General features: G+C 49.5%; 4 protein-coding genes and 1 long non-coding RNA gene across 8 annotated transcripts in view; 2 read left to right on the top strand and 3 right to left on the bottom strand.

Annotated features, from left to right (window-relative positions):
* The window catches only part of TNF (tumor necrosis factor), a 3094-nt gene extending 2420 nt beyond the window's left edge, over nucleotides 1-674 (bottom strand). The window contains exon 1 of the mRNA XM_022566107.3: nucleotides 431-674. Coding sequence (XP_022421815.1) covers nucleotides 431-616 — 186 coding nt within the window. The 5' untranslated portion in view covers nucleotides 617-674. The remainder of the gene's footprint in view (nucleotides 1-430) is intronic.
* On the top strand, nucleotides 2-16490 carry LOC111170661 (uncharacterized). The gene is made up of 2 exons (XR_002643474.3): nucleotides 2-674; nucleotides 2691-16490. It is a non-coding gene; the product is annotated as an uncharacterized LOC111170661 (long non-coding RNA).
* On the bottom strand, nucleotides 876-6709 carry LTA (lymphotoxin alpha). The gene is made up of 4 exons (XM_022566108.3): nucleotides 4011-6709; nucleotides 3502-3609; nucleotides 3311-3416; nucleotides 876-3097 (listed from the first exon to the last, which is right to left on the bottom strand). The coding sequence occupies exons 2-4, from the start codon at nucleotides 3598-3600 to the stop codon at nucleotides 2685-2687; spliced, it is 618 nt and encodes a 205-aa protein (XP_022421816.1). The 5' UTR covers nucleotides 3601-3609; nucleotides 4011-6709; the 3' UTR covers nucleotides 876-2684.
* On the bottom strand, nucleotides 13342-27129 carry NFKBIL1 (NFKB inhibitor like 1). Of its 4 annotated transcripts, none has more exons than XM_022566105.2 (5): nucleotides 25147-27129; nucleotides 22779-22929; nucleotides 21006-21282; nucleotides 14621-14842; nucleotides 13342-14440 (listed from the first exon to the last, which is right to left on the bottom strand). In XM_022566105.2, exons 3-5 carry the CDS (start codon nucleotides 21268-21270, stop codon nucleotides 13854-13856), a joined length of 1074 nt encoding a protein of 357 aa, XP_022421813.1. In that variant the 5' UTR covers nucleotides 21271-21282; nucleotides 22779-22929; nucleotides 25147-27129; the 3' UTR covers nucleotides 13342-13853. The 4 variants fall into 4 exon arrangements, with proteins under 4 accessions (XP_022421813.1, XP_089774692.1, XP_022421812.1 ...); XM_089918566.1 differs by lacking the exons at nucleotides 22779-22929; nucleotides 25147-27129 and adding exons at nucleotides 21396-21483; nucleotides 21681-22019; XM_022566104.3 differs by lacking the exons at nucleotides 22779-22929; nucleotides 25147-27129 and adding an exon at nucleotides 22418-22524.
* On the top strand, nucleotides 21251-26305 carry ATP6V1G2 (ATPase H+ transporting V1 subunit G2). Its single transcript, XM_022566110.3, has 3 exons — nucleotides 21251-22900; nucleotides 23175-23275; nucleotides 23788-26305. The coding sequence occupies exons 1-3, from the start codon at nucleotides 22819-22821 to the stop codon at nucleotides 23959-23961; spliced, it is 357 nt and encodes a 118-aa protein (XP_022421818.1). The 5' UTR covers nucleotides 21251-22818; the 3' UTR covers nucleotides 23962-26305.

The following is a 27129-nucleotide window of genomic DNA, read 5'->3' as shown; positions in this document are numbered from 1 at the left end:
TCATTCATTGAGTTCCTGCCGTGTGCCAGACACCCTTAGCTTCATCTTTCCTATCTCTCTTTCATACCTGGTATATCTCCTTCTGTCTCACCATCTTTATCCAGATGACTTGTTTTCTTCCCCATCTTTCTACCCATATCCCTTATCTGTCTACACATCTCTCTTTATATCTGAATCCCTGCTTACTCATTCATTCATTCGACAAATATTTAGAGAGCGTCGCCCATGTGCCAGGCACCCTATTTCTCCATCCTTCCTTCTCTTCCCGCATCTCTCTCCACGTCTCCTCCTGCCTCCCCATCTTTCTCCACTGTTTTCCTCCCCAAGCCTCCCCATCAGCACACCTCTTTCCCCCACCCTGTATCTCGCCCCTTTTCTCTCCCATTTCTCTCTGGGTGAAAGAACGAGCCGAGGCTGGCCAGGGACTCACCTCTTCCCTCTGGGGGCCGATTACCCCGAAGTGCAGCAGGCAGAAGAGCGTGGTGCCTCCTGCGACCAGGAAGAAGGAGAAGAGGCTGAGACACAAGCACCTTCCGGAACCCTGGGAGCCCCCTGCCGTCTTGGAGAGCGCCTCCTCTGCCAGCTCCACATCCCGGATCATGCTTTCAGTGCTCATGGCGTCTTCTTCTGAAGGGCTCAAGTCCAGCTGGGAGACGGTAGAGCCCTGTGGCTGGGTGTGTTAGAGGGAGCAAGTCGTCTGGCTGCCTGTCGGGGTGGGGGTGTGTGGTCTGGGAGGTTATTTCCAGGGGGCTCTGGAGTTGCTTGTCTCTCTCCTGGCTGGTCCCCTGGTGTCCTCGCTCTGGGAGCTTCTGCTGGCTGGGTGTGCAAACAGCTGCATTTATACGCTCTGGGGTGAGAGGAGGGCGGGGAAAGGCTCTCATTCAACCAGCGGAAAACTTCCTTGGTGGAGAAACCCATGAGCTCATCTGGAGGAAGCGGTAGCGGGTCCTACACCTTCTGTCTCGGTTTCTTCTCCATCACGGGGGCGGGGGTTTGGAAAGTTGGGGACACCCAGGCATCAAGGATACTTCCTACCCTACCCACCCGAATTCTGAGGGGGGCTCCCTGGGCCAGTTACTGCTGTAGATGTAGGACCCTGGAGGCTGGACCCCATTTCCCCGTGCCCCCCAGTTCCCGTTGTTTCCATTTCTTTGGGGGATGAGTTCTGTGGCCTATTTCCTTCTGATTTCCAGACCGGACTCAGGTAGTGGTAGAACTAGAAATGGGAGGGGCTTCAGAAAGCTGAGTCCTTAATGGAGAGAAAACTTGGGGGAAGCTGTGCTGGGTCCCGAGATGTGTGTTTCGGTCCCTGGGGGCAAGAGGAGCTGGAGGAAGGGAAGCTTGAGGCTCTGCAAGGACTGGCAGAGGATGGCAGGGACAAGCCTGGGACAGCCCCAGAGGAGTGAAACTGACGCTGGGAATTCACGAACCCCACCACGGCAGGCCTTCTCCTTTCACTCTGACCCGGGACTCAGCAAAACTCTGGTGCTGGTTTCAGTCTTGACTTCCAAGGGCATGTGATGCCCCAATTTTTGCACGAAGACCCCACCCTTCAGAGTCCCTGTGTGTGGCCATGTATCTGCAAAGAACTCCCTGCTCCCTCCAGTTTCCTGGAGACAGCCCTGGCCCTCAGAGCCCCTGCACGTGACCGCGTCTCCTGAAACGTCCCCTGGGTTCTCCAGTCCCCCAGCCTTGGAGGCTCTCCCATTCCTCAGGGCCCTGGCATGGCCACGTCTTCCGGGGGCCTCATGCTGCTCCTCCACAGTCCCAAACAAACACCCTTCAGTGTGGTCACTGCTCCTCAGAAGCCTCCTGTCACCCCCATTCCTCAGGGGTTCCCCGACCTCCACTCCTCCAGACTTTGGACCTGCATCTTTCCTTTGTCTTCTCAGCTTATCCTCTGATCTCCTCCCACCCCTGCGAGGCCACCACATTTCACCAGAGCCCCTTAGGCCTCTCTGTACGCCCACAGCTCCTGTCCCTCTGATTCCTGTCCTCCTTCCATTCCTTAGAGACATCTGGGGAATTCTCCCCTCCCAGACAGACAGATACAGGCAGACAGCATTTCAGAGAAAAGAGGTTTATTGGGCTCCATCAAGGGTCAGACGTCTCCTCGTGGGGTGTCCAGTCAGGCAATGGCTGGCTCTTAGGAGCCTTTCACTTCCTTCCAGAGCCCCTTGTTCCCTCAGACCCACTCTTTTTCTCTCTTGCTAGGTCATCCTTGTGCCCACGCCCTCTCACTCTTCGTCTCTTGGGTGTATTATCTCTTTCTTCTGCCGTCCCCCTTCTCTCCATCCTCCATAAATAAATAATTTAAAAATTTTTCCCTTCATAAATAACCCCCCTCCCTGCCCCCAGTCATCCACTCAAGCTCCCTCATGTGTCAGCTCCCCTTCCATGTCCAGGGCAAGGCCCCCTAGACGGGCAGGGCAGACGAAGGGCTCTGGGTGGGCATTTCCAGGCAGGCTTGAAGTCCTCAGCCGAGCATCCGGGGTGGTTCAGGAAGGTGTGGTCCCCTGGGGTGCCTAGAGTTCCTTCTTTGGAAGCTCCAGGTGCCGAGAACGGGGGAAGACTTGAGACTGATGGAATGGTCAAAAGAGAGGTGTGGTGACCCCTGAAGTGGTCAGAATGGAGGCAAAATGGGGAGAAGGCCTTGAAACCAAATTTTTTCTTTCTGGATTTTTCTATAGAGCGAAGGCTCCGAAGAAGACGCTACTGGGGCTGAGGAGCAGGTGGGAGATGCCATCTGTGTGAGTGGATAGCTGGTCTCCCCGGGTGAGCAGGAACACAGCCCCCTGGTACACCGAGCGCACCCAAGGTCCCTGTGGCCCTGGGCACACGGACTTCTGAGCGCTGAGGAGAGGCACGTGGAATGGGTACTGGGAGGAGAAGAGCTGGACCTCGTGGGCCAGGTAGAGAGGGGTGGGGGTGGCCTTGGGGAAGCAGCCTTCCCCAGAGAAGACCACCTGGGAGTAGACAAAGTAGAGGCCACTGGTGGGGACCAGGAGGGAATTGTTGCTCAGAGAGAAGCCGTGGCGGAGGAAGGCGCGATCCGTGTTTGCTCTCCAGCGCAGTGAGTCCTGGGTGCTGGGATCTCCTAGGGAAAGCCAGAAGGGATGGCGGTCAAGGACCTGGGGGTCAGAGGTCTCAATCCCTGAGGAAGCAGGTGCTGGACTGAGTTCCTGGGGGATGGTTGGGAGGACAGAAGGGAGTGGGAGTGGGGGTGAGCTGGAGGGGATGCTTGGGTCCCTGAAGGGGGATGGGAGGAGGGCTGGGGGCTACATGTCTAGGAGGGCAGGTGAATGTTTACCAACAAGGTGAGCAGCAGGTTTGAAGGTGCCTCGGGTGAAGTGATTCGGGGGGTGCTGATGGGCAGGCTGTGCAGTTGAGGGTGGGAGGCCAACACCAGAGAGCCCCTAGGGGAGGACAGAGTCAGAGAGGTCCTCAGGCCCAAGGTCAGGCTGGGCTGCCCACACAGTCCCCATTGCCCTGCTGCCTCACCTGGGCCTCGGGCGGCAGGGCCAGCAGCAGTCCCAGAAGGAGGAGGAGTAGGGGGGTGCTGCACACCCTCAGGAGGTAGAGACGTCCAGGTGGTGTCATGGGGAGAACCTGCAGGGAGAGAGACAGTGAGCGGGGCGGGGCACGATGCGGAAGACGGGCCTCCTGCCCGTGGAGACAGCCACCCTGAGAGACGGGGCGACAGACAGAGAAGGGGACAAGATGCAGTCAGGGAAACCCCAGGTGAGCAGGGGGAGAGAGAGAGAGAGACGAACAGAGATGAGAAGGGAACAGAGAGGGATCAGACTGTGTGACACAGACAGAGAGAAAGAGATTGACAGATAAAGAGTCAGAGAGAGGGGAACAAACCAAAACCAAACCCACCAAGGCCCAGGCCCAGGCCCAAGCAGGAGGTGCAGGAGGGGCTGAAGCCCAGTCGGAGGGACTGAACGCCCCGGGGGAAGGAGTTCACTGCCGGGGAAGCCCAAGGAGATGGGGTGGGAGAGTCTCACCTGCTGTGCGGTGCCCTTGGCCGGGACGCCTGGGTCCCTTTATAGAGGAAGCGGCAGTGGCAGCGTGGCAGGCGGCGGGCGGGTTCTAGGCCGGGGCTGGGGCCCGGGGAAGCCCCCAGGGCTTAGAAGATGCTGCTGTTTCAGTCGAAGGCAGGAAAGGCTGAGGCCTAGGAGAGAACCGCAGGCTGGGGGCTCAGACGACTGAGTTCTGGGAAAGGGAGTGGGGTCAGGGGAACCGTGGGCTGGGAGGCCCAGGGAGCGGGGGTCAGGCTTAGGAGTTCCAGAGAAGGGACAGTAAATTCAGAGGAGGAGGAGAAGGGGAGCAGCTGGGGCGTGGGCTGGAGGCCCGGTTCCCTGAAGAGCAATTATGTATAACACCTCTGCACCCTTGGCTGGTTACAGGCTTCTCTCTGTGCACATTTCCTCCTCTTGTACCCCTGTCCTTGTCCCAGAGACTCAAGTCACACTTGTCCCAGTGTGTGTATTTTCCAGTTTGCCTGGAAGGTTTCATATCAAAAGTTCCATTATATACCCTCCTGCCTGGTACATCCTGGGTTATGCCTGTTGTCCTGGTAGAAATATTCATGGACCCCCTTTTACTCTCAAAAGTGTTCTGGTTTGGAAGATTCAGCTCACGATGAGCCATGAACTCATGTATGATGAGGTCTTGTCTCACTGCTGAAGGATGCCCTCCACCTCATCCCAACCTCAAGTGGGCTCCACAGATCAGATATATATAACCCCAAACAAACACATTCCAGGATCAAGGAATGTGGCAATTGCTAAAGTTCTCTACAGGGGATGCTTCAGAATTCCACACAGGTGGAGCTTAAGGGTGGTGACCTAGGGCAGAGTGGGGACAGCAAAGGGACTTGTCTTGCAGCTGCACTTGTAAAGCCAATACACTGTTGTAAAATCATTAAGGATTTCCCCCTTCTATTGATGCAGAACTCAGGTACAGTGAGGTGCACTTCTCCTAAGTGGACAGCCTGATGAACTTTTCCATCTGTTTATAGCCATGTAGCCACCATCCAGTTCAACATAGTTTTAGGTCCCCAGAGGGTTCTCTTGTGCCCCCTCCCAGTTCATACCTTCCAAAGATAACCAACCACTTTCTGACCTCTACAACTATAGATTAGTTCTTCCAGCTTTTGAGCCTCATATACATGAAATCACACAGACTCTACTCATCTGTGTTTGGCTTCTTTCTCTTGACGTTATGTTTGTGAGATTCATGTATATTGTTGTGTGCATCGGTGATTTTTATTTCATTGTGATGTGATGTTGTGTGAATATACTCTAATTTACTTATCTATTTTTCTGTTAATGGGCATTTGGTTCGTTTCTAGTTTTTGGCTAGTATGAAAAATCTTGATATGAATGTTCTTGAACATGAGGAGTTTTCACTTAGCTTGCAGGTTGCAGGTTAAAAAAAAAAAGCAAGGTTTCTAAAGATGATTTTAGTCACATTTCATGAGCTTGAGAAAATAACAATTGGCCCCTCACATATTATTGTTCCTCTTACTAGCTTGTTATGCTTTCATTTGGAGGTTTTTGGAGGGGCTGGGGCTGAGGATGGTGGTGATGGAAACTAAAGCCCTCCCTCTGTTGCACTGGGCAGAAAGTTCCTGAGGTGTCTTGGTGTCCTGTGGCACATAAGTGATATTCAGGGTGTGTATCAGCTAGTTCTGTTTTCCTCCCCGCTACTTGAGGCCCTGCAACTTTGCCTTTCATGCCTTCCTAGTCGAACCTATTACTTCTTTTCATTCCATCTCTTTGGGTTTTTTTGGCTGTGCCTCGTGGCTTGCAGGATCTTAGTTTCCTGACCAGGGATTGAACCCGGGCCACGGCAATGAAAGTGCGGTGTCCTAACCACTGGACCACCAGGGAATTCCTTCATTCCATCTCTTTAGCTTCCTCTCTATTTCACAAACATTTACTGAGCGTCCTGACCTCTGGGAGCTCAAAGACTAGTGTGGGTTCCGTGACAGTGGGCTTATGGCAGCCCACAGTAAAGCCATCAGACTTGGCCTGGGGGAGAGGTGATTCAGGCATTAGTATCAAGGCAAAGATGGTGAAGGGCATTCCTGATAGAGGGAATAGAAGGTGCAAAGACTGGAGGTAAAAGAGAGTATGAAGTGCACTAACCTGTGCAAGTGAGCACACATAAAAGGAACAGAGACGAGGCTTGGGAGGTAAGCTGAGACCACATCCTGAGAGGTTTAAAACCAAGAAAAGAGGTTTGGATTTCATTGTAATTGTGATGGGGAGCTACCAAAAGTTTTGAGTGAGAGAGGGACCCACCCAGATTGGTATATTTAAAACATGAGTCTGGATGCTACATGAAGAATGAATTGAGAAATGGGAGTTGGGGTCTGCAGGGGAAACCACAAGTGTGGAGAACAGTTAGGGGGGGTTTGCAACAACTCAGCAAGGAGGTGACAAGAGCCTGCATTTAAATCGAGGCAGTAGCAGGAGAACGAAGAGGAGGAGAGAGTTTCTAGGCAAAATCTACAGGTCTTGGTGGCTGACCAGACGTGATGGCGGAAGAAGGGTAGCCACAGATGCCTCTTTTAAATACCTTTGTCTCTATCTTGGCTTCATCTTGTTTCTTTTAACCTCACTGTGTCTTGTGTCACTGTTGGCCTCCCTCTTGGTCCCTGCTCCTTTCCTTTCCTCTGTGTCCCTCATTCTCTGGAGTCCCTTTTTCTTCCTGCTGTCTCTTTCTGCCTCTCCAATGGTAGGAGCCCATTGACTAGGAGAACTCGGCTATATTAAAATGTAAAATGGTGTTGCAATTAACGGTGAGAAATAGAGAGAAACGGAGAAACTTCGGTCAGAGAGAGAGACTGGGGCATTGAAGAAAAAAAGGGGAAGGTGAGGACAAGTGATGGGGAGACATGAGAGACAGAGAGGAATGAAGGGTGAGAATTGGGTCGAAGCTCCGTGTCACAGGCATTTGCAATGTGCTGAAGGATGCTCCTTGAGATGGGCCAATCTTGGTTTCAATCTCAGTTTTGGAGGTTGTGTGAAATTCAGTTTCTTTCTTGAGGAGGCCAGCAGTTGGTCTGGGGCTTTCCCTGAGTGGGAGGGGTGATGACTGGAGTCTTGTGCTCCAAACCAAGGGATATACAGTTTCTACAGTGGTCTCTGTGGAGAAACTAGTGAAATCTCTGAGCCCTCCAAATAAGGCTGAAATGACAATAGTCTCAAACTTGAACCTAGCCTCAAAACCTGAAGTGGGATTACATATCAACTTTGATCCTAACCCATATTTAACCTCAACCCAAATCACAACTCAAACTCAACCCTAACCTCAAATCTAAACATCTCAATAAATGAACCCCCAAATAAACTTATCCTCTAAACTAACCCAGCCCTGTTTCTAGAGCTAATCTTGGAACTAACTCATCCCCATTCTTAACCCTATAGTTAAACCTGACTCTAAATGTAAGTTCAACTTGAACCACAAACCTAAAGTTGAGCTTTATCCTGCTTTTCCCCATTATTCATCCATGCCTCCATTTAACAAGTCTTTATTGGGAGCTTACTATGTATGTGCTGGGCACTGTTCCAGGCAGTAGGGATAGACAGGCAAGGTACCTGCACTTGTGGAGCTTCCACTCTAGTGAGGCAAGGCAGAAAAGAAACACACTGAAGAAGAAGGCAGTTAGTAGGGCTATGAGGAAATAAGACAGGGCCATGTGATAAGAGTGGCAGGGAACTACTTTAGACACAGTGGTCAGGAAAGTCCTTTCTGAGTAAATGGCATTTTAAGCTGAGACCCAAATGACAAGAGTGGCCAAGTGAAGGTCTGGGGGAGAATCATTCCACGTAAAGGGAACAGCTACTGCGAAGGCCGGAAGGTGGAAATGAGCTGAGGGTGTTGAGGAACAGAAAGGAGGCCAGTGTGGCTGGAGCAGAGAGGGTGGGAGAGAGGTGGGAGATGAGGTCAGGGAGCAGGGGCAGGGGCCCTATCGTGCAGGGACCTGCAAGGACGAGTAAAGCACCTGAATTTTACTCAACCATGGGAAGCTCTGGAGGGTGTCAGGTTGTGCACATGTTGCGTGGGTGTGGGGGGAGGAGGGAGGGAGGTCTGAGGTAGAGGTGATTGGATTTACATTTTTTTTTTTTTTTTTGCGTACGTGGGCCTCTCACTGTTGTGGCCTCTCCCATTGCGGAACAACAGGCTCCAGACGCGCAGGCTCAGCGGCCATGGCTCACAGGCGCAGCCGCTGCGCAGCATGTAGGATCTTCCCGGACCGGGGCACGAACCCGTGTCCCCTGCATCGGCAGGCGGACTCTCAACCACTGCGCCACCAGGGAAGCCCGGATTTACATTTTTAAAAGATCACTGTGGCTCCTGTGTTTAGACTAGACTGTAGTGGGTAACACTGCAAGCAGAGACACCAGTTAGGAGGCAACTGCAGTAATCCTGGGGAGAAGATGGTGGCCACCATGAAGATGGAGAGAAGTAGACAAATTTGGGATATACTGGGATATATTTCATGGGTAGAATTGACAGGACCAGATGATGGATTTGATGGATGGTGGTGGGGTAGAAGACGGGGAGACTGGAAGAGAAGCAGGATTCTGATGGGATGGGAGAACCAGAAGTTCAATTTTGGATTTAAGTTTAAACCTATTGGACAGACATCCAAGTCTTGGATAATATTCAAGCCTTGCCCAGAAATGTCACTTGGCAGTCGTATATATGAGTCTAGATTTCAGAGGCAATGTGAGAACTAGAGAGTCAACAATGGGAGCCATGGAATTGGAAGAGATACCTTACCTTACGTATCCCCCTAAGATGCCTTCAAAGTGTCTGTTTTCCCTCAGGATAAATGCAGTGTAGCTCCCATCCTAAATTCCAGAAGCAGCAGCCTCTTGCTTCCAGAAGCAAAATCCTCCAGACTTAGTTTCCTTCTGAACTCTCACTGGGATTTAACCTCCCTGGATCCGATTCCCTACCCAACAAAGGATGTTTCTACCAATCCATTTCACAGTATTCTATGGAACTCCTCAAATCCTCTATTTCACTTTTGAAAGCAACTTCCTCTGGTACTTCGAAACCTGGCTTTTCCCTAATAATGTTCCTTCTTTGGTGAAGGCTGCTCTTTCTTCCACACCCATCACTAGGAGCAGGGGGGGTGCAGAAGAGAGGCCACTGTTCTCCTCTCTCCCCTCTGCATCATTGATAACCTCCTCCTCTCTCGAAGTCCATGCCTTTTGCATTTTCCACGTTCTTCTGGTCTTCACAGCACAATCTTCTCCACCAACATCTCTACCATGTGCTTAACAACTTGTATATCTAGATAAGTTTTTCTTCATCTCTCATTCCCTTCCTGATATTCTATCAAGAAAATCTTGAAAAACTTGATTTGGGTAAACTCAATGGTCTCATTCTTGGGTCTTTCTCCTAGGCTGCCAAGCATTGCAGGAGAGTCATGTCCTCATAAGAGGCCTACGACTAATCCTGACCATCTAACCTCAGAAAGCCCACAGTGATCCCTAATCTTTGTTGATTCCCTTGTTCTTCTCCTGCAGGTGATGTTCTAAATCTCCACGCCTCCTCACCTCTTTACTCTCAGTTGGTGACGCTATCATCTTTTTATTGAACTTAAGGCCATCCAAGGTGGATCTCTTTACTGCTTTCTTTTCCCTTCACTTTGTTTCCTTTTTCCTTTCTTCTTGATTCAGAGGACTCTTTCTCCTGTCCAAGGCTGATTCTTTGTACTCTTTCCCACTTGCCCATGTTTACCATGCTCTTTCCCGCCTTTCTTTTGTCTTCAGTATCTTTCTCTTTTCATGCGCCTTCATTTTACGTACTCAACTTTATTTCTTGAAAATAAAAAGCCTTCCCTGGACTTTCTCCCTTAAATGTCCATCCACCTCTCATCCTCCTTTTCTGTGTGATGTCTCAAAAGAGACTAGCCCCCTAACTAACCACTTTTTCGGGAACTGGTAAAATTTTCCTCACTGTAAAATTCGTGGGTTGAGCTAGAGATGATACTGTTACCTTCAGTATTCACCATTCTATGCCTTTGTACTCACCACCTCTTTTTCCTCACCTCCCACTCATTCCTTAACCTACGTAAAGTGATTTCTGTGCCTCTGGTAAGTGGAAACTGTTTTCTCAAAATTTGTAATCATCTAGCTCCTGAACCCAAAGGATCTTTTGAACTCTCACCTACTAGACTTCTTTGAAGCATCAGATGTGGCCGCCCAGTCTCTGCTTGGCATACCTCTCCCTTGCCCTACTTCTCTGACTGCTCCCCCAACCTCTCTCCTTTATTGGTTCCTCTTCCTTTGATCATCCTCAAGCCTCTTCTGGTCACCCTCTTTTGGGGATCCTGTCCACTCAGAGGCTCCATCTCTACTGGAAAAGGAATGATGCCCAAACCTATGCCTCCAGCAGCCCCAACTTTTCTGTCGGGCTCCAGACCTGCTCACTGGAAATCTCCACCTGAGTGTCATGCTAACACCTCAAACTCCGCAGGACTTTCTTGAGTACTTTATTACTCTAAGCAGGTGCACCTCCTGTCATCACATGTAGTTGGTCCTTGTCTGTATGTTGTTTCGTTAGACTGCAAGCCCTATGAGGGCAGTGACTTTATATCATTCATATCCATTGCCTAGCAGAGCACCCTGCTTCTTTCAGGTGCTTAATAAAAATTTGATTGTATGTCTGATATTAACTCATTTTCCCCTTAGCCACACACCTCCTTGGTTTAGGGTATCATCGTCTTTCCTATGCCCTTGGCTCAAAACTGGGAGTCATCTAAGACTCCTCTTCCCTCACTCCCACCATCCAATCAGTTGGCATGACCTAATGACTTATCCCTGTCAGTTTATAAAATCTGTTCCTTCCTTTAACGCCACTTGGAGTTATTGGGACCTAAGTAGAAAGTACACAAGTTTTGGAGTAAAATGCGTTTGATGCTAATTCCACTACTTTTGAGCTGTGTGACCTTAAGCAAGCTATGGTACACTTGTGAGCCTCAGTTTCCTCATCTGTATAATGGAGATCCACCACCTCCCCTTTGGACCGTTGCTGGCAGGATTCTGACATTAGGAAAAGGGCTTGACATGGTTAACACATAGTATGCGGCCCCCCAAAATGGCAGCTATTTTTATTCCTTGTCTGTACACCTGCAGCACTCCCCTGTACTCCCTCTTCTTCACAGCTGTCACAGTGCCACTGCCCACAGATAAGGTCCAAATCCCTTACCTGGACATTCTGTGTCCTTTCTTCAGCACATGCTCCCTCACACCTGTGCTTCATCTACCTCAGGACACTTGTCTTTCCTGTTTTCTGACTCCTGGCCTCTGCTCAAGCTGTTTCACTCCTCTCTGGGGCCCTTCCACTCCCCCTCCCACAGAAATCCTACCCATTCATCAAATGCCTTCTCCTCCCTCAGAGACCCCCAGGTGCTTTCAGCTGGAATCCACCTCCCCTTCCCCTTTTTGCACATCCACTGTACCTTACTCGTTTTTACTCAGCGTGCCTTGAGTCAGTTGATTAGGTATGGGCCTGCCTCCCCCATCGGATGGCAAGCTTGAAACAGAGTTTGCATTTATCTTTGGGCTATTTGATGCTCAGCTGAACTGCACTGAATAGAGTCCCTCCCAGACCCTTCTCCTAACTTAATCCAAACCTGCCCCAACCCGATCCCCCAACTGACCCTCTTCAATCTCACCGGTCTCATTCCCAATCCCATTTCTCTAACTGAACCCCAACGCATCCTCCTCTGAGAAGTGATTCCTCTTTCCAGGTCTAGAGAGCGAGATATGCACACTCCTACCTCCCCAGTGTTTCATGGTAGGCACTGAGTCACCCCTTGGGGATCCCTGGTTCCTCCTCCCCACCCCCACCATGGAGGACAGGATGCCTGCCGCCTGGCCCCAGGGGGTCAGAGGAAGCCAGGGCCTCTAGGGTTCAGTATTTTTATCAGCCTAGGAAATTAGAGACACAGAAGCGGAAACCGTGTGGTCAGAGAAAGTGAACAGCCCTCATCTCAGGGGAACCCCCAACAGGGCTGGGGGCCAGACACCAGGGAGAGACGTTGAGAAGAGGGAGGTCTGGGGGGCCAGGTATCAGGGCTTGTTTTGCTTTAGTTTTATGTGACTCTTGCAGAAGGGCAAATGATGTGCTCAAAAACCAGACAAAAGTCTGCTGGATGAAGGAACAAATTTGGACACCAAAGTTTTCTGTTGCTTACCTCTCAACCCCCAGCTTAGGGGTCCTAACCCCAACCCCGCCTCCACTCCCAACCTGAGCTCTTTGCATGCCACTTCCGAAATCTCTGGCCTGTGAGAGGAACCGGACGCCTGGGTTGCTCACAGCTCGCAGTCTCTTCTCTGAATCACAGCAGCTTCCTCTCACAGGATCTTTCTCACCAGCCCTTCCTCCTCCTGCCCCCTGAACATCCGCCTGGTCCCTCGGAGACCTGGGGCCTCTTGGCTCTCTGTCTTCTTCAAGGGTCTCACACCCGCCCCATGTTTCCATGCTTCCAGAAGCTTCCCCTCCCTGTCACCTCTTGCCCTCCACTTCCACTCCTGGGATTCTCCTGTGTAGACCGGCATTCCATTCCAAACCTGAAAAATAAGTTCTGATTCATGATTCTCTGATGCAGACAACATGCAGACTGTGCACGTGCCAGCGCATGCCTGTACTCTCCTTAGTCCTGCCCTTTCTCTTTGCTGAGTTCCTGCTGTGTCCTGCTGGTGACGGTGGGGTCTGGTGCTGTCTGCAAACTCCCTACCCCAGTTCCCGGGAGCTGAGGTGGGGACTGAGTATGAACAGTGGAAGGGAGGGTGCCCTCCCCCACCCCACGCCCTGGGAATCCTGGACCCTCTCCCTCTGCCCTCCAGGCCCTTTCCTCAACCTCAGGAAAAGGGGATGTTTATCTGGAAGGCCAAGACTGGGCTGCCCAGAGATGAAGCCCAGGTTTGGGATGGGGGCAGAAGCTCGATGGAGCGAGCCGAGAATCGGGGCCCTAGAGGACGAGAGACGGGACTAAGAAGCTAGAGGCGAGGGATGGCCTCGGGTGTGGATCCCTGGTTGCCCAAGAACAGACAACCCAGGTTACATAATTTGGCCCTTTCCGCCTCCTTCCCCTGCTCCTAATTTTAGCAACCGAAATTCCACTGCCCCACAGGGCTCTTCCTCCATCCTTTCTGCTTCTATCTCCCATCCTCCCACAGCCTCCTCATGGTCCCCCAGCTCCAGCTGCCCCCAATTCACATCATTCAGTGACTCAGCAGAGGGAAAGCCCTGTGTTGGGGGAAGGGGGTGTTAAGTGGGGAGGAGGATGTGGTTCTGGCTGGGGAGGGGAGGGAAACTGGTTTTGTTCCCCTTTTCGCCTCTGTTCACATCTATTTCTCCAACCGCTGACTGAAGAGTGGAGAGGAGCCCAGTGTAGGGAGTGGAGAGACTGGAGGGCAAGCTGGGCCTTCTTAGGGCCGCCCTAGTGGGCGGGTGGGCAGGCAAGCAGGGGGCTCCTAGTCTCCAGCTGAGGGCACGAGTTAGGGTGTGCGTGCATGGTGCAGGTGTGCAGGAGCTGTGGGTTTGGGCAGGTGGAGTGGGAAAGGAGATGTTATGGGTGATGAAAACCACAGTGATGGACAAAGGCAGAGGAGACACCGGGAGTGAGATGTGGAACCAGGTCTTATTAGGAAATGGCAGAGTCAAGGAGCAGTGGTGGTGGCCCGCATCCCCCCACCCCTGCTCATTACAAGTTCTGCTCCCGCCCCACATCCTCTGCCATTCAGCACCGGTCTCCTGACCTTACCCTTCTTACTTCCCTGCACTTCCTGCAGTTTCTTGCTCTTTCCCTGGGGTCATTTGAGGGCCTCCGCATGGCGATTCAGGGCCTGAGAAAGGGCTGTCACAGCTCCCATCACTCGGCCCAGCTCCCAGGTCTCAATCTGGCTTCGGAATCGTTGCAGGAAGCGGTCGGGGTGCCAGCGGACCTGCTGGACCCTCAAGTACCTCCTCAGGGCCCCCTGCTCCTCCAAGGGAGGGCCCCTGGCCACCAGGGCTGCAGCCATGGCTTCTGGGTCTCCTCCGCCAGGGCAGGGCCAGGGCACATCACCGAAGCGCCAGAGTCTGCCCCTCCCCGCTCCTCTGGGGTGCTCTGCCCTGGGCCCGGCCCTGGCTGGCTCCAGCACTCGATCCCCGGGAGCCTCCGGTGCCCTCCTGGCTCGGCTCTCACGCAGTTCTTCCTCCTTGGCCCGGGCTCGCTCTTGGAAGAGCCGCTGCTCCTCCTGCTGCTGCCGCCAGCTCTGACCCGAGCCCTCAGCCCGTGGGGGTCGGTAGGCTCCCTCTGCCTCGCGCTGCTGCTGGCGCTTCTGGGCATGTTCCCGGGCCATGCGATCTGACCAGGCTGAGAAGGACTCGGGTTCCTGGGTCTCATGGGAAGCATCATCTGTTTGGGAGGGTGGGAGGTGGTGGTCGTAGGGAGGCCATGAGAAGGTGACAGGCAAGAGAGGTGGGGCAGCACAGAAGAAGGGACCATAGGAAGCCAGTGGGAGCATTCGTGGAGTGGGTGTAGGAAAAGCAGCCAGTGAGGAAGAAGGGCGGCTGTGGATGGAAATGGATTCCTTACCTTCAAACCTCCCAATGACCTCCTGCCACTCGTCCTCCAGCTCTCCCTGCAGCTTCTGTCTCCATTCCCGTTCCTTAGAGGCCTCATCTTCTTCCTCCTCTTCAGCAGAATCCCAGGGGGGTCCCCAGCCCAGAATTTGCCCTGGGGTCTCCCCATCCTTATTCTTTATTCCCATGGCAGAGGGACAGCGACTCAGCAGTGGCAGGAAGAAATCCGTGTAGGCTGTTTGTGGGAGAGCAGTGAGCAAAAGTTAGCTGGAACTCTCACTCCTTGGTAGGGCCGCCATCTTGAATCCTACAGGTTACTTACTCTCTTGGTCTTAGAGCAATGGAAGGGTTGCCCACATGGATGCCTCCTGGGTGCTAGGAAATCACCATCACTGACAAATATTTACTGATACTTAACCACATGCGTGATAAGTGTGGTAGTTTAAAATATACCGACCTGCGTCTTCACAAACTAATTTAGTGTCCTGGGAGCTCTACTATGTCAATGACATTTTCTGGTCTGCCTCCAGCCACCTAGGGTGATGTCAAAACCCTTTGACTATATATTCCATTTTTGGCTTGAAAATATTGTCACTTTATGCCTCTCATTGTGTTTCTCACCCAAAACTATGTTCTCCAGACTGGGAAAATACCTGAACACCCTGATTTGTACCATTCTAAATATACAAATACTTAATACTTTTCTTTATATCACTTTTCAATAAGCTGCATAAGATAAATATTTTCAGGGGCATTTCTCTCAGCCAGCCTTAGCCAGGGGATGCTGGGAGGGGGACGGAGAGGTAGAGAGTCCAGCCCAGTAATGAATTTGAGCCATAGAAATGTTCCCAGCAGCAGAGCAAACTCTTTCCAAATGACTGCTGACCTAGGGCAGGGGAACGGGGCTGAGACAGAGGGTTCCACTCAGGGCCTGGCTGACAGGAGGCTGGGGGGAAATAGGAGAGGGACTGACATTCCTGAGCTCCCCTCTTCCTGAGCCCTGACCTCAACGCATCAGCTGAGCGCCATGCTGCTCTCCTCACTGCCCACCCAGCACCCTACGCCTGGCCAGCCTGCCACCTGCCATGGTCGCCAACCACCTCTGCACTCTCAGGACAGAGGAAGATGAGTGAGGCACCCTCCCTTCCTGTGGACCTAGTTTCTCTCCCTACGGCAGGAAGAAGTGGGCCGGCAGTCTTTAGATCTTTATTCAGTGGTGCTAGAACATGCTGGCTACCTGGCAAAACGATGAGTGAGAGGAAGGGTTGTCCTGTCACTGCCAGGAAAGCAGAAGATAGAAGGGTCCAGACTTGGCTGGCCAAGGTCCACTGCCCCCACCCATCTTCTGGCACACCTGAGCGTCATCCAACCCAAACCACATCAAAAGGAGGGGTGGGGGTGCTTCTCTTTAGTACTGACGTGACCTGTCACAAGTCCTCCCAACTTGTCCCTCCCAGCAAGTACCTGGTCTTGTCTTTCAACGGCTTATATCCCACCAGGGCTCACAGCAGGTGTGAGGGTGGGTGGAAGGTTTTTAAATTCACAGGTTTTAAGGGGTAAGGCTTCCAACTATAAAACATCATGAGTAAAATCTGGTACAGAATATTAAATAGCCACTAAAAATTATGTTCGTGTGTGGAAAAAGCTGGCTGCAAAACTGTACATAGGATCCAATCACAGCTCTGTGAAAAAGAGACCAAACCCCATGCTTGAAAAAGATAGACTGGATGGAAATATGTAAACATTCTAGTCTCTGGGTGGTAGACTATGGGTGGCTTTCCTTCAACCTTAGCTGATATTTTAATGTGAAAGGGACATAATTAATATGAAATTTTCTTTTCTTTTTAAAGACTAAAGAATAAAGTTAATCACTGTTAACAGTTTGCTGTGGTCCCTTCTAGTCTTCTCTTGGTTTATATAAACACATAACGCACAATTTCTTTTCAGTTATGCGACCATACTACTATATGTTGTTTGGCAACTTGCTTTTTTCATTTTAACACCTCATTTATATTTTCCACAGGAGTATACACAGTCTACCTCATTCTTTTTTATGACTGTGTAGTGTTCCACTGTGTGCATGAAACAAATCTTCACACCCCCAACAGAAAGACTTTGTTTTCAAAAATGATCAGTCTTATGTATGTGTCTTTGTGGACTCCTTACAGTACTTCTGTGGGGTAGATTCTCAGAACTGGAATTTCTGAGTCAAACGACATGTGCAATTTTGCCAAACTGCTTTCAAAAAGTTTGTGCCATCAAGAATATATGAGCACCTGATGAGGTTATAGCTTTATCACTTTCAGGAATCTTTTTCTATATGCGATAAAGAATATTATTCAATTACTCTTGAAATGAACTAGGTAATTATCAAAGTTAAAAAAAAAAAGAATATATCAGTGCCTGTGTTGTCCTTTACCAAAGCTGAATATCCCCAACCCTTTAAATTTTGCCCATCTGATAGATTAAAAAAATGACTTTATTAATGAAAAATTTCATATTCTTTGTCTACTTTCCCCTGGAAATTATATGTGTAGATATGAGAGCTCTTTATATAGTATAGATACCAACCCTTTGTGTCTGTGTCACATATATTGTAGCTATTTTCTCCCATCTGTCTTTTCAAAATTGTACTGTAGTTAAATCTGTATCAATATTTTCATTTTACAGCTTTTGACTTTATTTCATTCTTAGGAAGGTTTTTCTCCACTCCAAGATTATGCCCTTGTGTGTTTTCCTACTATATTTCTAGAAATATAAAAAAAAGGAAAAAAGTACAAAGTATAGTATGATAAGTAACCCTATTCCTACCATAAGGTATGTTAATATATTTTCATTTTGCAACTCCTTAAAAAAAAAATCATAGATAAAGCTAAAGTTTTCTTTGATACTGTTTTCCAAGTTTTATTCCCCCCAGGGAAAACCCTCCCATGCATTTCCTGTCACATATAGGTGTTTAATCTGCTGTAATTTACTTTTAAGTCAGGTGTAAGGTAAGACTATTTTTCTCCAGAGAAGACAAATGGTCCAGTATTGTTTATTAAATAGTTCACCACCACCCCCTCCAGTGATTTGAAACACCAACTTTACCACCAATTTAGCAGTATAGATCAACTTTTCCCTTATGTTCTTTAATTAACATGTTGTACTTTTATATTGGGAAAAGTAAATGTGAAAGAAAAAGCTTTGTGGAGTAAAAATGCACTTCTTAGTGATGGAAGCACTGTCCTCCCCATAATGAGACATGATTTCTACATTAATGAGATGTTCATACTAATTGGCACAAAACACTTTTTAAAAATGCCAGAGCAGAAGTTTATATTAAGTGACAACTGAGACACAGGAAGAAAAGGTAACAGTGGGCGGGGTGGTTGGAGAGGGCTTCCAGGAGGAGGTGGGGACTTACACTGGGCTGTGAAGGGAGAATAATCTAGCAAGGTGGAAAACTTAGTAGGGCGGACAGGAAGGCGACGGGCAAGAGGCAGATAAAAGAACAAGCATGTTTGTTGAAAACATGCTTGGGGTCACTGAAGACAGAGTCACGAAGCAGGAGTCTCGGGTTTGTGGGCTCGCCGTGGGACGTAAGGTTGGAAAGCAAAGAGAACATAAACCGGACAGCTCAGTCATCTGCAAAGCAGGGCCACAGCCTACTTCTACTGAGCAGATCAAAGTGGGTAAAGGATGGGAAATGTCTAATACTGTGCTGGCACAGGTGCAGTGAATGTTACATTAAAAAAAAAAGAAAACAAACACACAAGCTGGCTTTGGACTTAATCTTTTTGCAAAGACTGTGAGAAAACGACCCCGTTTCTCAATGTTCACTCATTCTTGCTGTATGTAGAGAATGGCTATTGTTGGACTAAGGTGTGTTTATACAGGGGTCTCTGACAGCTAAGACTACTTCCCCATGAGGTGTTACCAAAAGCCTCAAAGGTAGTGGCCATTCACTGGCATCTCACTAGGTGTGACAACCCAGCCCAGCCAATTCAGCGTGAACTGGCACATCCCTTGAACATGGAAACTGAAGGGAACCTACCCTCCCCCAGGAGACTCTGGGTCATTTCATCTGTTCAAGGGAAATACCTGCATTTTAAGGCAGAGTGGTCTCTAGAGACAGGCCTTTCTACCAAGGAGTTAGAAGGCCACCTGGTGGTAGGGCTGGCAGGGGACCAGGAGGAAGGGAGGCCTGAGAGGGCTTGGGAGTGACCTGAGTGTAGGTGAGATTTCAACAAGGTCCTGAACCTTCTAGGCCCTGCTTTCCTCATCTGTAAATGGAACCATAATGTCATTCTCACATGCTTCTTAGAATTCAGTACAATGAAGGAGGCACCTACCATACTGTAAGAGACATTTCTGTTACTTAAAAAGCCTTAATTGAATAATACAAGAATAAAAATAACAATACTTATCATCCAGTGAGGACCAAAACTGCCAAATGCTTGCCTCACTTACTCGCCACAACCTCCATTTTAGAGAAGCAAATTAGGTTCATAGAGGCTAAGCTGCATGTCCCTGTCACACAGCCTGTAAGTGGCAGAGCTGGAGCTTGGATGGGGTCTGAAGTTGGCCTCAGGGCACTCTGCTCTGTTGCCATGTACAATGTCCACTGTCGAGTTAGGTGCCTGCGCTTTGTAAACCTCCTCTCTTTGTTCTCAGTTTAAAAAAAAAAAAAATCTGAACAGGGCAGCCTATCTCACTTATGTTAGGGAAATTAAAGAAAAGGGGATTTTTGACTATATGGGGGAGGTTTCGGGGATGTGGGTGAGGTTCCTGTATATTCGTGGGGAGCTGGGGGATGATAAGAGCAATCAAACTGAGTTCAGGTTGTTCATCCCAACCTAAAGGTTTTCATCTAATGTTCTTACTATAGAAGGAAAATCTCTAAAAGGGGAAAGGGGTTTCACCTGTTAGTTTCCTAGGAGGGCTGTACCTCTGCAGAGCTGCCTCTGCTGCCACTAATGTATCAACAAGTCCCCATGTGAAACCCTCAATATCAAAGGCTTTCCAGAATGCAGATGTTGGGGGATTTGAGAGAGCTGATCTGAAAGTATACATATAGCTGGCCCTCCATATCCTCAGGTTCCGCATCCGCAGAATCAACCAACCACAGACCTAAAATATTCAGGAAAAAAAAGTTCCAGAAAGTTCCAAAAGGCAAAACTTAAATTTGCTGCTTGCCTGCAACTATTTACATAGCATTTACATTGTATTAGGTATTTTAAGTAATCTAGAGATGACTTAAAGTATACAGGAAGATGGTTTGTAGGCTATACGCAAATACCACATCATCTTATAAAAGGGACTTGAGCATCTGTGGATTTTGGTATCTTGGGAGGGGGATCCTTGAACCAATCCCTCTCAGATACCAAGGGACAACTGTACACTGTATATTATATAGCCCGGGAGAGACTGGGTAGCCCCAGTAACCAAACACATGAATGTTTCTGCAGTGAAACATATGAATACTGACATCAGTAGGATAAAAACATCATAAACAGCCTAGCTTTAGTTTATGTTAGGTTTTGTTACCAAATGAGTTTGGTGGTAGGCTGATGAAAAATGTTTGGTTCTCGGAGTGTTTCTGAGTTTCAGAACTGTGGGTGAAAGAGTATGGGTCTGTTGATAACCACAGGAACAATGGCCAGTATCTAGAGTGTTTATCATGTGCCAAGTGCTCTAATTATGTACTGTGTCAGCTGATTCTCAAAACATACGTCACAGCATGGGTGCTTTGAACACACGCATTATTACTGTATGATTCTATAAAGTATCACACAGGTTAGAGCATAGGCAGTCTAGTTAGGCTGCCTAGGATACAACCCTTGCTCTTAATAGCTGTGTGACTTTGGCAAAGTACTTAAACTTCTCTGTGCTGTTTCCTCATCTGAGAAATGGGGGATGATGTTAGTACTTATACCTTCATAGGGTAGTTGTGAGGATTAAATGAGTTGCTTTGTGAGAAGTGTCTGGCACACAGCAATGGTTGCTGTTATTTAATTTTGCAGATGGGCAAATGAAGCATCAGGCAAGTTTAGAAACTTGCCAAGAATACACAGCTATTAAGTGTGGAGCTGGGATTTGAACCCAGGCAATGTAACTGCAGAGAGTACCCTCTATCCTGCTTTTCACACTATACGCAAACAACCAGTCAAGAGACAAAGTAGCTACTAATCTAGAGAGATGTGTCATTTAAATACTAGTTGCTGTTTGGGGAATGCTGGGCTCTTCAGACAATGGTAGCTCAGTAATGTAAAGGCACAAATGACAGCCACAAGCCAACTTGGTCAACTATTTCCCTAAGTCCCATGACCAAATAACTAGCTTATTTTTCAACCATTGGCCTTCATCTCACACCCCACCAGTTGCTCATGACCTTGTTCCCCACGAAGCAGACTCACCATCAGGGCCCTGGCGGGCAGCAGCATGCAGCGCTGTGTCCCCGTGGCGGTCCTGGTGGGCAGGGTCAGCCCCAAGCCGAAGAAGCAGGCACAGGGCAGGGGCATCGTGGCGGGCGCAGGCCCGGTGCAGTGGTGGAGGCTGCCCAGCATCTACATCAAGGCCTGGGTGTCGCTGGAGGAGGGCTTGGGCCCGGACCAGCCGTCCTGCAGACAAATAACGACGGAAGCGACGCTCTCGGCGTTGGCGTCGGGAAGTGGAGGCCATGGAACTCTTGGGCTGAGGAAGAAGGATAAACAGGCAGCAGTCAGGACCCCAGCCTTGGATGGTCCCTCCCCCTCCATCTCTGATATTCCCTCTGTTTCTCCCTTTGGTTCCCCATTTCTTCTTACATTTTCAGCAAGAGATGAGGCCAGTCCTAACCCTCATCCCTTTTCCAGGTGATAGGTTTGAAAACAATTTTGAGGGGAGCTGGGGTCACTTTTTTTTAATGTGAAATTTGAGAAAAGGATAAATGATTACTTAGAGGCTCATTAGTCCAGGTAAATTTTTAATAAAGGACTTTGTTATATAATAAAGACAAATAGAAACTGATGGGGGAAATTTTTATCAATAGAAACCTGAATTTTAAAAAGTCACAATTTCAAATAATGATCTAGAAATTGAATATAATGTACCCGGCAGACAGATGTAGAGGCTTCTCCCTCTGGGACTTGGGGGGAGGGGTTACTCATCAGACCTACCCCCCGCCCCCTAAGTACCCCCGGAGCAGTAGGCCCGAAGCCTGTGTTTAAGACGCTCCGAGGAAGGGAGGCGGGAAGGGCGGAGACACTCTAGACTGACGGAAATGGCGCAAGCCGAGACGCAGGTAAAGGACGGAAATGAACTGTGAGGCGCGTTACCGGATGCCGTTCCTCCCCGAGGGGGCGGGAGGTGTTTCCTTGGCCTTAGCCTCCGGGGGGAAACTAGGGAACTTAAGATAAAGGGTCCGTCTGAAACCGGAAGACTGGACGACAGACGAGGAAAAGGAAGAGCAAGGGCTCTTTGGAGGTTTAACCCTGCTTCCCCCTACTGGGAGGAGAGAGGAGATGGTTCAGTGATAGGCGAAAAAATGAGAAGAGAGAGAAAACGGGGGAGATAAAGACAGGATAAAAATCACAATGAAAATGAAAAATCAAAACCACAGTGAGGCCAAGAAAGGGACAGATCATAAAAGAGAAAAACACAGGAAGCAAAAGACAAGGAAAACAACCGCAGGACAAAGCACGTGAGGTGAATGGAGAAATTTGGAATTGGGAAAGGTGTAGAAAAAGGAGATGGAAATGGGAGGGAGAAAAAGGAAAAGAAGTTGGAAGAATTCAGAGAAGCCCAGCACACTCTATTCCCAACACACCACGCGTGATAATTTCCTTACCTCCTCACCCCATTCTCAATCCCTCTATGCCTCCTTCTCTCTCAAATACTCGTCTCTTCTCGGCCCCTGCCCCCATTCCTAGACCTTCCGACTGGGAAAGCCCTGCACCTGCTGTGAAGTTAGCAGGCAGCTTTGGACCTGGTCTTTGCTGCCCCCAGGCGGTCCTTCTGGATACTGCCAGAGTGAGAGGTGGGAGAGGAGGACCAGCCATCAATGGGAGGATCAGTTTGGGGGAGACACCCGGTGCAGGAGGCTGAGCGAAAAGGGGAGCACTAAGACCCAGGGGTAGTGGAAGGCTGCAGCAAACAGCTGGAGGAGGAGGCGGTGTGGGGGGAGGGGAAAAGGGGGAGCCATCTGGTACCTTGGTAGCTTCCGAAACGGCATCGGTCGTAACGACAGAAATGGCCAGTCAGTCCCAGGGTATCCAGCAGCTCCTGCAAGCCGAGAAGCGGGCGGCTGAGAAGGTGGCAGATGCCAGAAAGAGTGAGTCTCCTCATTTCTCCCTTAGGAATCTGGAGAGAAAATTGGGGGTGGAAGGACAGAAAACATTTGAGTCCTTAGGATAACCCAAGGCTGGTGGGGCGGGGGGAGGGAGGCTGGGGGCGCTTATTAGGAGGGAAGAAATGGGTGGGTGTCAGAATCTAGTTCTTGGCTGGCTGAGAGAAGGCACTAACTTTTTGGGAGGGACTGACCCCTGCTCTCACGTTTTGTGTGTGTGGGGTCTACCCCCACTTTCAGTCCTTTCTCCTGCCTCCAGGGAAAGCCCGGCGTCTGAAGCAGGCAAAGGAGGAGGCACAGATGGAAGTGGAGCAATACCGCAGAGAGAGAGAGCAGGAATTCCAGAGCAAGCAGCAGGCAGTGAGTCGTGGGGGAGGCTGGGACGGGACCCCAGGGTGCAAGTTGGTGGGTATATCTGGTGAGGTGTGTACAGGGTGATTCCACAAGAAAATAAGGTACTAAAGGGCTGAAGGGGACCTGATGAAGACCATGATATTGGTCAAGCTTTGTGATATGTAAGAGCGTCTAGGAGTTTTGAAGGACTTGTACGGCTTGTGGAAGTGGGGGGATTGCCACAGTCTCTGTAGAGTATGATGATATTTGGGGTGGAGGGCCGAGTTTTATGGGCATGGGTGGTGAGGTGGTGGGGATGGTACGGTCTGTTGTAGGGTGATGCTGCATGTCAGGTCTTAGGGGAGAGGGCATTATGTTGGTCTCTTCAGTGTCTAGATATTTCCACGGATGGGAGTGGTTTTGGAGAGGGCCTTTCTTCCTGGTCTTGCTCCAGGACCCTTCCCTCCACATGCGTGGATGCTTCTTTCTCTGTTTCTGCTTTCTCCTTTCTCTTTTCCACCCTTTCTCCCACCCCCCAGGCCATGGGCTCCCAAGGGAATCTGTCAGCTGAGGTGGAGCAGGCTACAAGGCGCCAGGTGCAGGGCATGCAGAGCTCCCAGCAGAGAAGCCGCGAACGTGTCCTGGCCCAGCTTCTTGGCATGGTCTGTGACGTCAGGCCCCAGGTCCACCCCAACTACCGGATTGCTGCCTAGGACCCACCCTAGGGCCTGACTCCTCCTGCCAGTTCCCTCCTGCAAAGAAATCCCCAAGTCAAAATCAACTCCCACCATAATCCTTTCTCTCCCTTGCATTCCCTAGAAATTCTAGAAAGCAGGATCCAATAATTCTCCTGTGAAATTTATAAATATCCTGCTCAGACCTGAATCTCCTTATTGTTCTTTCACTGGGAGCTTGGAAACTGCCAAGTCACCCTCACCCAGCCCCTCTGTGAAATTTGTAGCATGGAGAAGTAGGGATGTGAAAACACTCTGACTTCAGAGCCTGGCAGGCTCGGGTCCCTCTTCTGACCCTGCCACTTGCTGGCTGGGCAACAAGAACAAGCTACTTAAACTGTAACCCCAGTGTCCTTTGCAAGGTTGGAATAATAATAATAATGCCTACCTTGCAGGGGTGTTGCATTGGTTAGGAATCATTCTATAAAGAGCTTAGCATGGTTTCCAGCATGTAGTAGCTGTGATTCAATAAATGGCAAACCTGTGATATTATTACTACTCTCTGCCCACCTACCAAAACTTAAACATAGCTGTTTTCTCACTTCTGTCTGTGGCTTTGTAATTCTACTCATTCATTATGTGACCCTAGAAATTCTCTAAAAAATTGGTTCTTCCCACCTCTCTTTCCCCAGAGACCTTATTATCCCTGAAAAGATAGATTAAATCATGGCCTCATTTAGCCTCTCTTCTGTGGTTCCAGGAAGATGTTTGCATTTCTTAGCCTCTCTTTTTGTCTCTCTTAAGTTGGTCTTTCTCTTTATTGGATTTCCCCCTTTTCCTGTTTCCCCAAAGACCCATCAGATGCTTATTACTGCTTCCTGAGATCTAAAGTGATGCATGGCCTTCCTTTCTACATCCTCAACACCTTACTTTCCCTTTGTAACAATAAAAAAGTGTCAATAAAATAATTATGGGCAAATCAATTGCTGGGTGGAATCAGCCTCCTTTTGCTTCATCATTTCTCATTTTCAGTCACTCTTGTTCCTTGTTTATGTATTCCCCAAACACCTAAAAGGTGTTGGAGCTTTGAGAAACAAAAGCAAATGGTACATTATTTTTTCTCTAAAGTGAGAAACACGTGGCTCCTCCTTTGTGAACCTGAGGACTATAGATGGTAACTGTAGAGAACAGCTGGGGTGTAGGAACAAGCATGCTGCCCCTTACCTTGCTTTATTTTCCTTCATAGCACCTATTGATACTTGACATGTTTATGTGTTGTCTCCCCCGTTATGTGAACTCTGTGAGGACAGGGCTGTTCACTGCTGTGTCCCCAGATCTCAGGATAGCATTTGGCACAGGACAGGCAGTTGATAAATACTGTTGAAAAAGATTGATATTGTGGGTTTGAAAAACTGCGCTTCTGTAACATCATCCTTGGATCCCTGTTATTTCTTTTGGCCACAGAAAACGAGCCTACTTCACCAAGCACTTGAACCAGTGAGGTAATCTGTAGTGTGTATTTATTAACCAGACTCTTTAAGCAGGGAGTCAGGATACAGTAGAGAATAGAGAGGTGTTTACATCCTGGCTCTGTCACCTTACTAGCTGTATTACTTTGGACATGTTGCTTTATTTCTCTGAATCTGTTTGCTTGATATAGCATGGGAATAATGGTACACCTTGGTGTTAAATGGTTGTGATAACAGGTAAAGGGCCAAACGTCTGTTGTCAGTTTTGTTAAGTCACATCTGACTTCTGTAGCATACAAAAGCGGGGCCAGATATATCAAATGTTTCATTCAGGAAAAAAAATCCAGGCTGAACCAAGGGTCTATTGGGGGCAGGGCTAAGCACATTCCGGTAGAATTAACAACACTTATAAAAAGTTATTTAACTCTCAAGCCCTAGCGTTTATCGTTAACATTTGGGGCAGAATCTAGACCCTGTCCCCCACTCAGTGGATTCAGAACCCCTTCCTGATTCCAGCCCACGCCCACGAACCTCAGGACTCTTAAGGCATCAGCTACCTCGGCCAACATTAGGCAAATGCCGTCCACCGGCTCCAGGGCTGGTGAAAGGGTAGGCTAGGACTCGTGAGCACGACTCACTTCCCACACCTGGGGCCGATCGTTCCCTAGCTCCAGCGCCAACGTCCCCAGGTCACCTTGACTACCGGACCAAGGACCCCGTGGGAACTCGAAATCCCGCCACCTTGGGTCCTCCTGCGCCCACGGAGGGGTGCCCAGAGAGAAAGCCTGTGCGGCAAGAACGTAAATGAAGAGAGAGGCGTGGAAAAGAGCAGGACAAGAGAAAAAAGATAACAATGGGGAGGATGCTAGTTTCCTTTATGCCTTTTGTTACTGGTAGTAGCGGAGGAGTTAGAAGTGGCTTAAAAAAATTTTTTTTTCCACACAGGCATTTTCTAAAGGCAACCCTAGAGCGCGCGGAACTGTAGAACCGTGGAAGGTCCTTCTTCCGGTTCCTTACGTCTGCGCGGTCGTAAGGCGGGAGGCCGGGGTAGAGGGAAGCCGGGAACCGGAAGTGAAGGCAGATTCCTTCCTTCGTCGCTGTTACCGCCGCCATACGCCTTCGCCTTGCTCAGGTAAGCTTTGGCCTTCGGCACCATCCGCCTCCATCTGCGTTTCTCTGCGGCCATCCTGTCGCACGGCCTCCTGATAACCCTTGTACAGGCTATGGTCTGGTCGCTGGAGTCTGATTGGGTTGTTACTTCCATCACTTGCATCCCTCGAGATCAAGAAACTTCGGGGGGAGGTAGGGAAGCCGGGGGGCCCCATCCAAGATGGTGGCCCCGGCGCCATTGTGCTTCCTTTGCTCCTCGCTCTTTCGGTGGGACCCTCGGTTACCTCAGAACCCAGCGACAGTGAGAGGCGGCGTTAGGTGTCTTCTGGTCCTGGGCATTTGCAGAGGGCGGGGCTCTTCTCACTTTCCCGCTTATCTCGGTCCGCGGTGGGAATGGAAGGAGTCCCGACTTGTGGGCCTAGTTGGACTTTTCTCACCACGGACTGCCCACTATTATCTGGAGTGTTTTCCAAATGTTTACCAGTGGTGTCGTTGTGTGTTTTCGGAAATGAGCTACACCTAGGAGTAACATAATGGTGATGGAAGGTCACTTGGTAAAGCTTCTGTTAGCCGGAACGAGGATACATCTTTCTTAATTATTGTGTTCTATTTTATTCATCGTATGATG

This window comes from Delphinapterus leucas, chromosome 10 (assembly GCF_059928025.1).
Source record: "Delphinapterus leucas isolate spDelLeu-1000000601 "Yukka" chromosome 10, BTC_Dleu_Yukka2, whole genome shotgun sequence".
Taxonomy (NCBI): Eukaryota; Metazoa; Chordata; class Mammalia; order Artiodactyla; family Monodontidae; genus Delphinapterus; species Delphinapterus leucas.
Note: the sequence above shows the minus strand (reverse complement) of the source record. Positions and strands in the feature narration are given on the sequence as shown.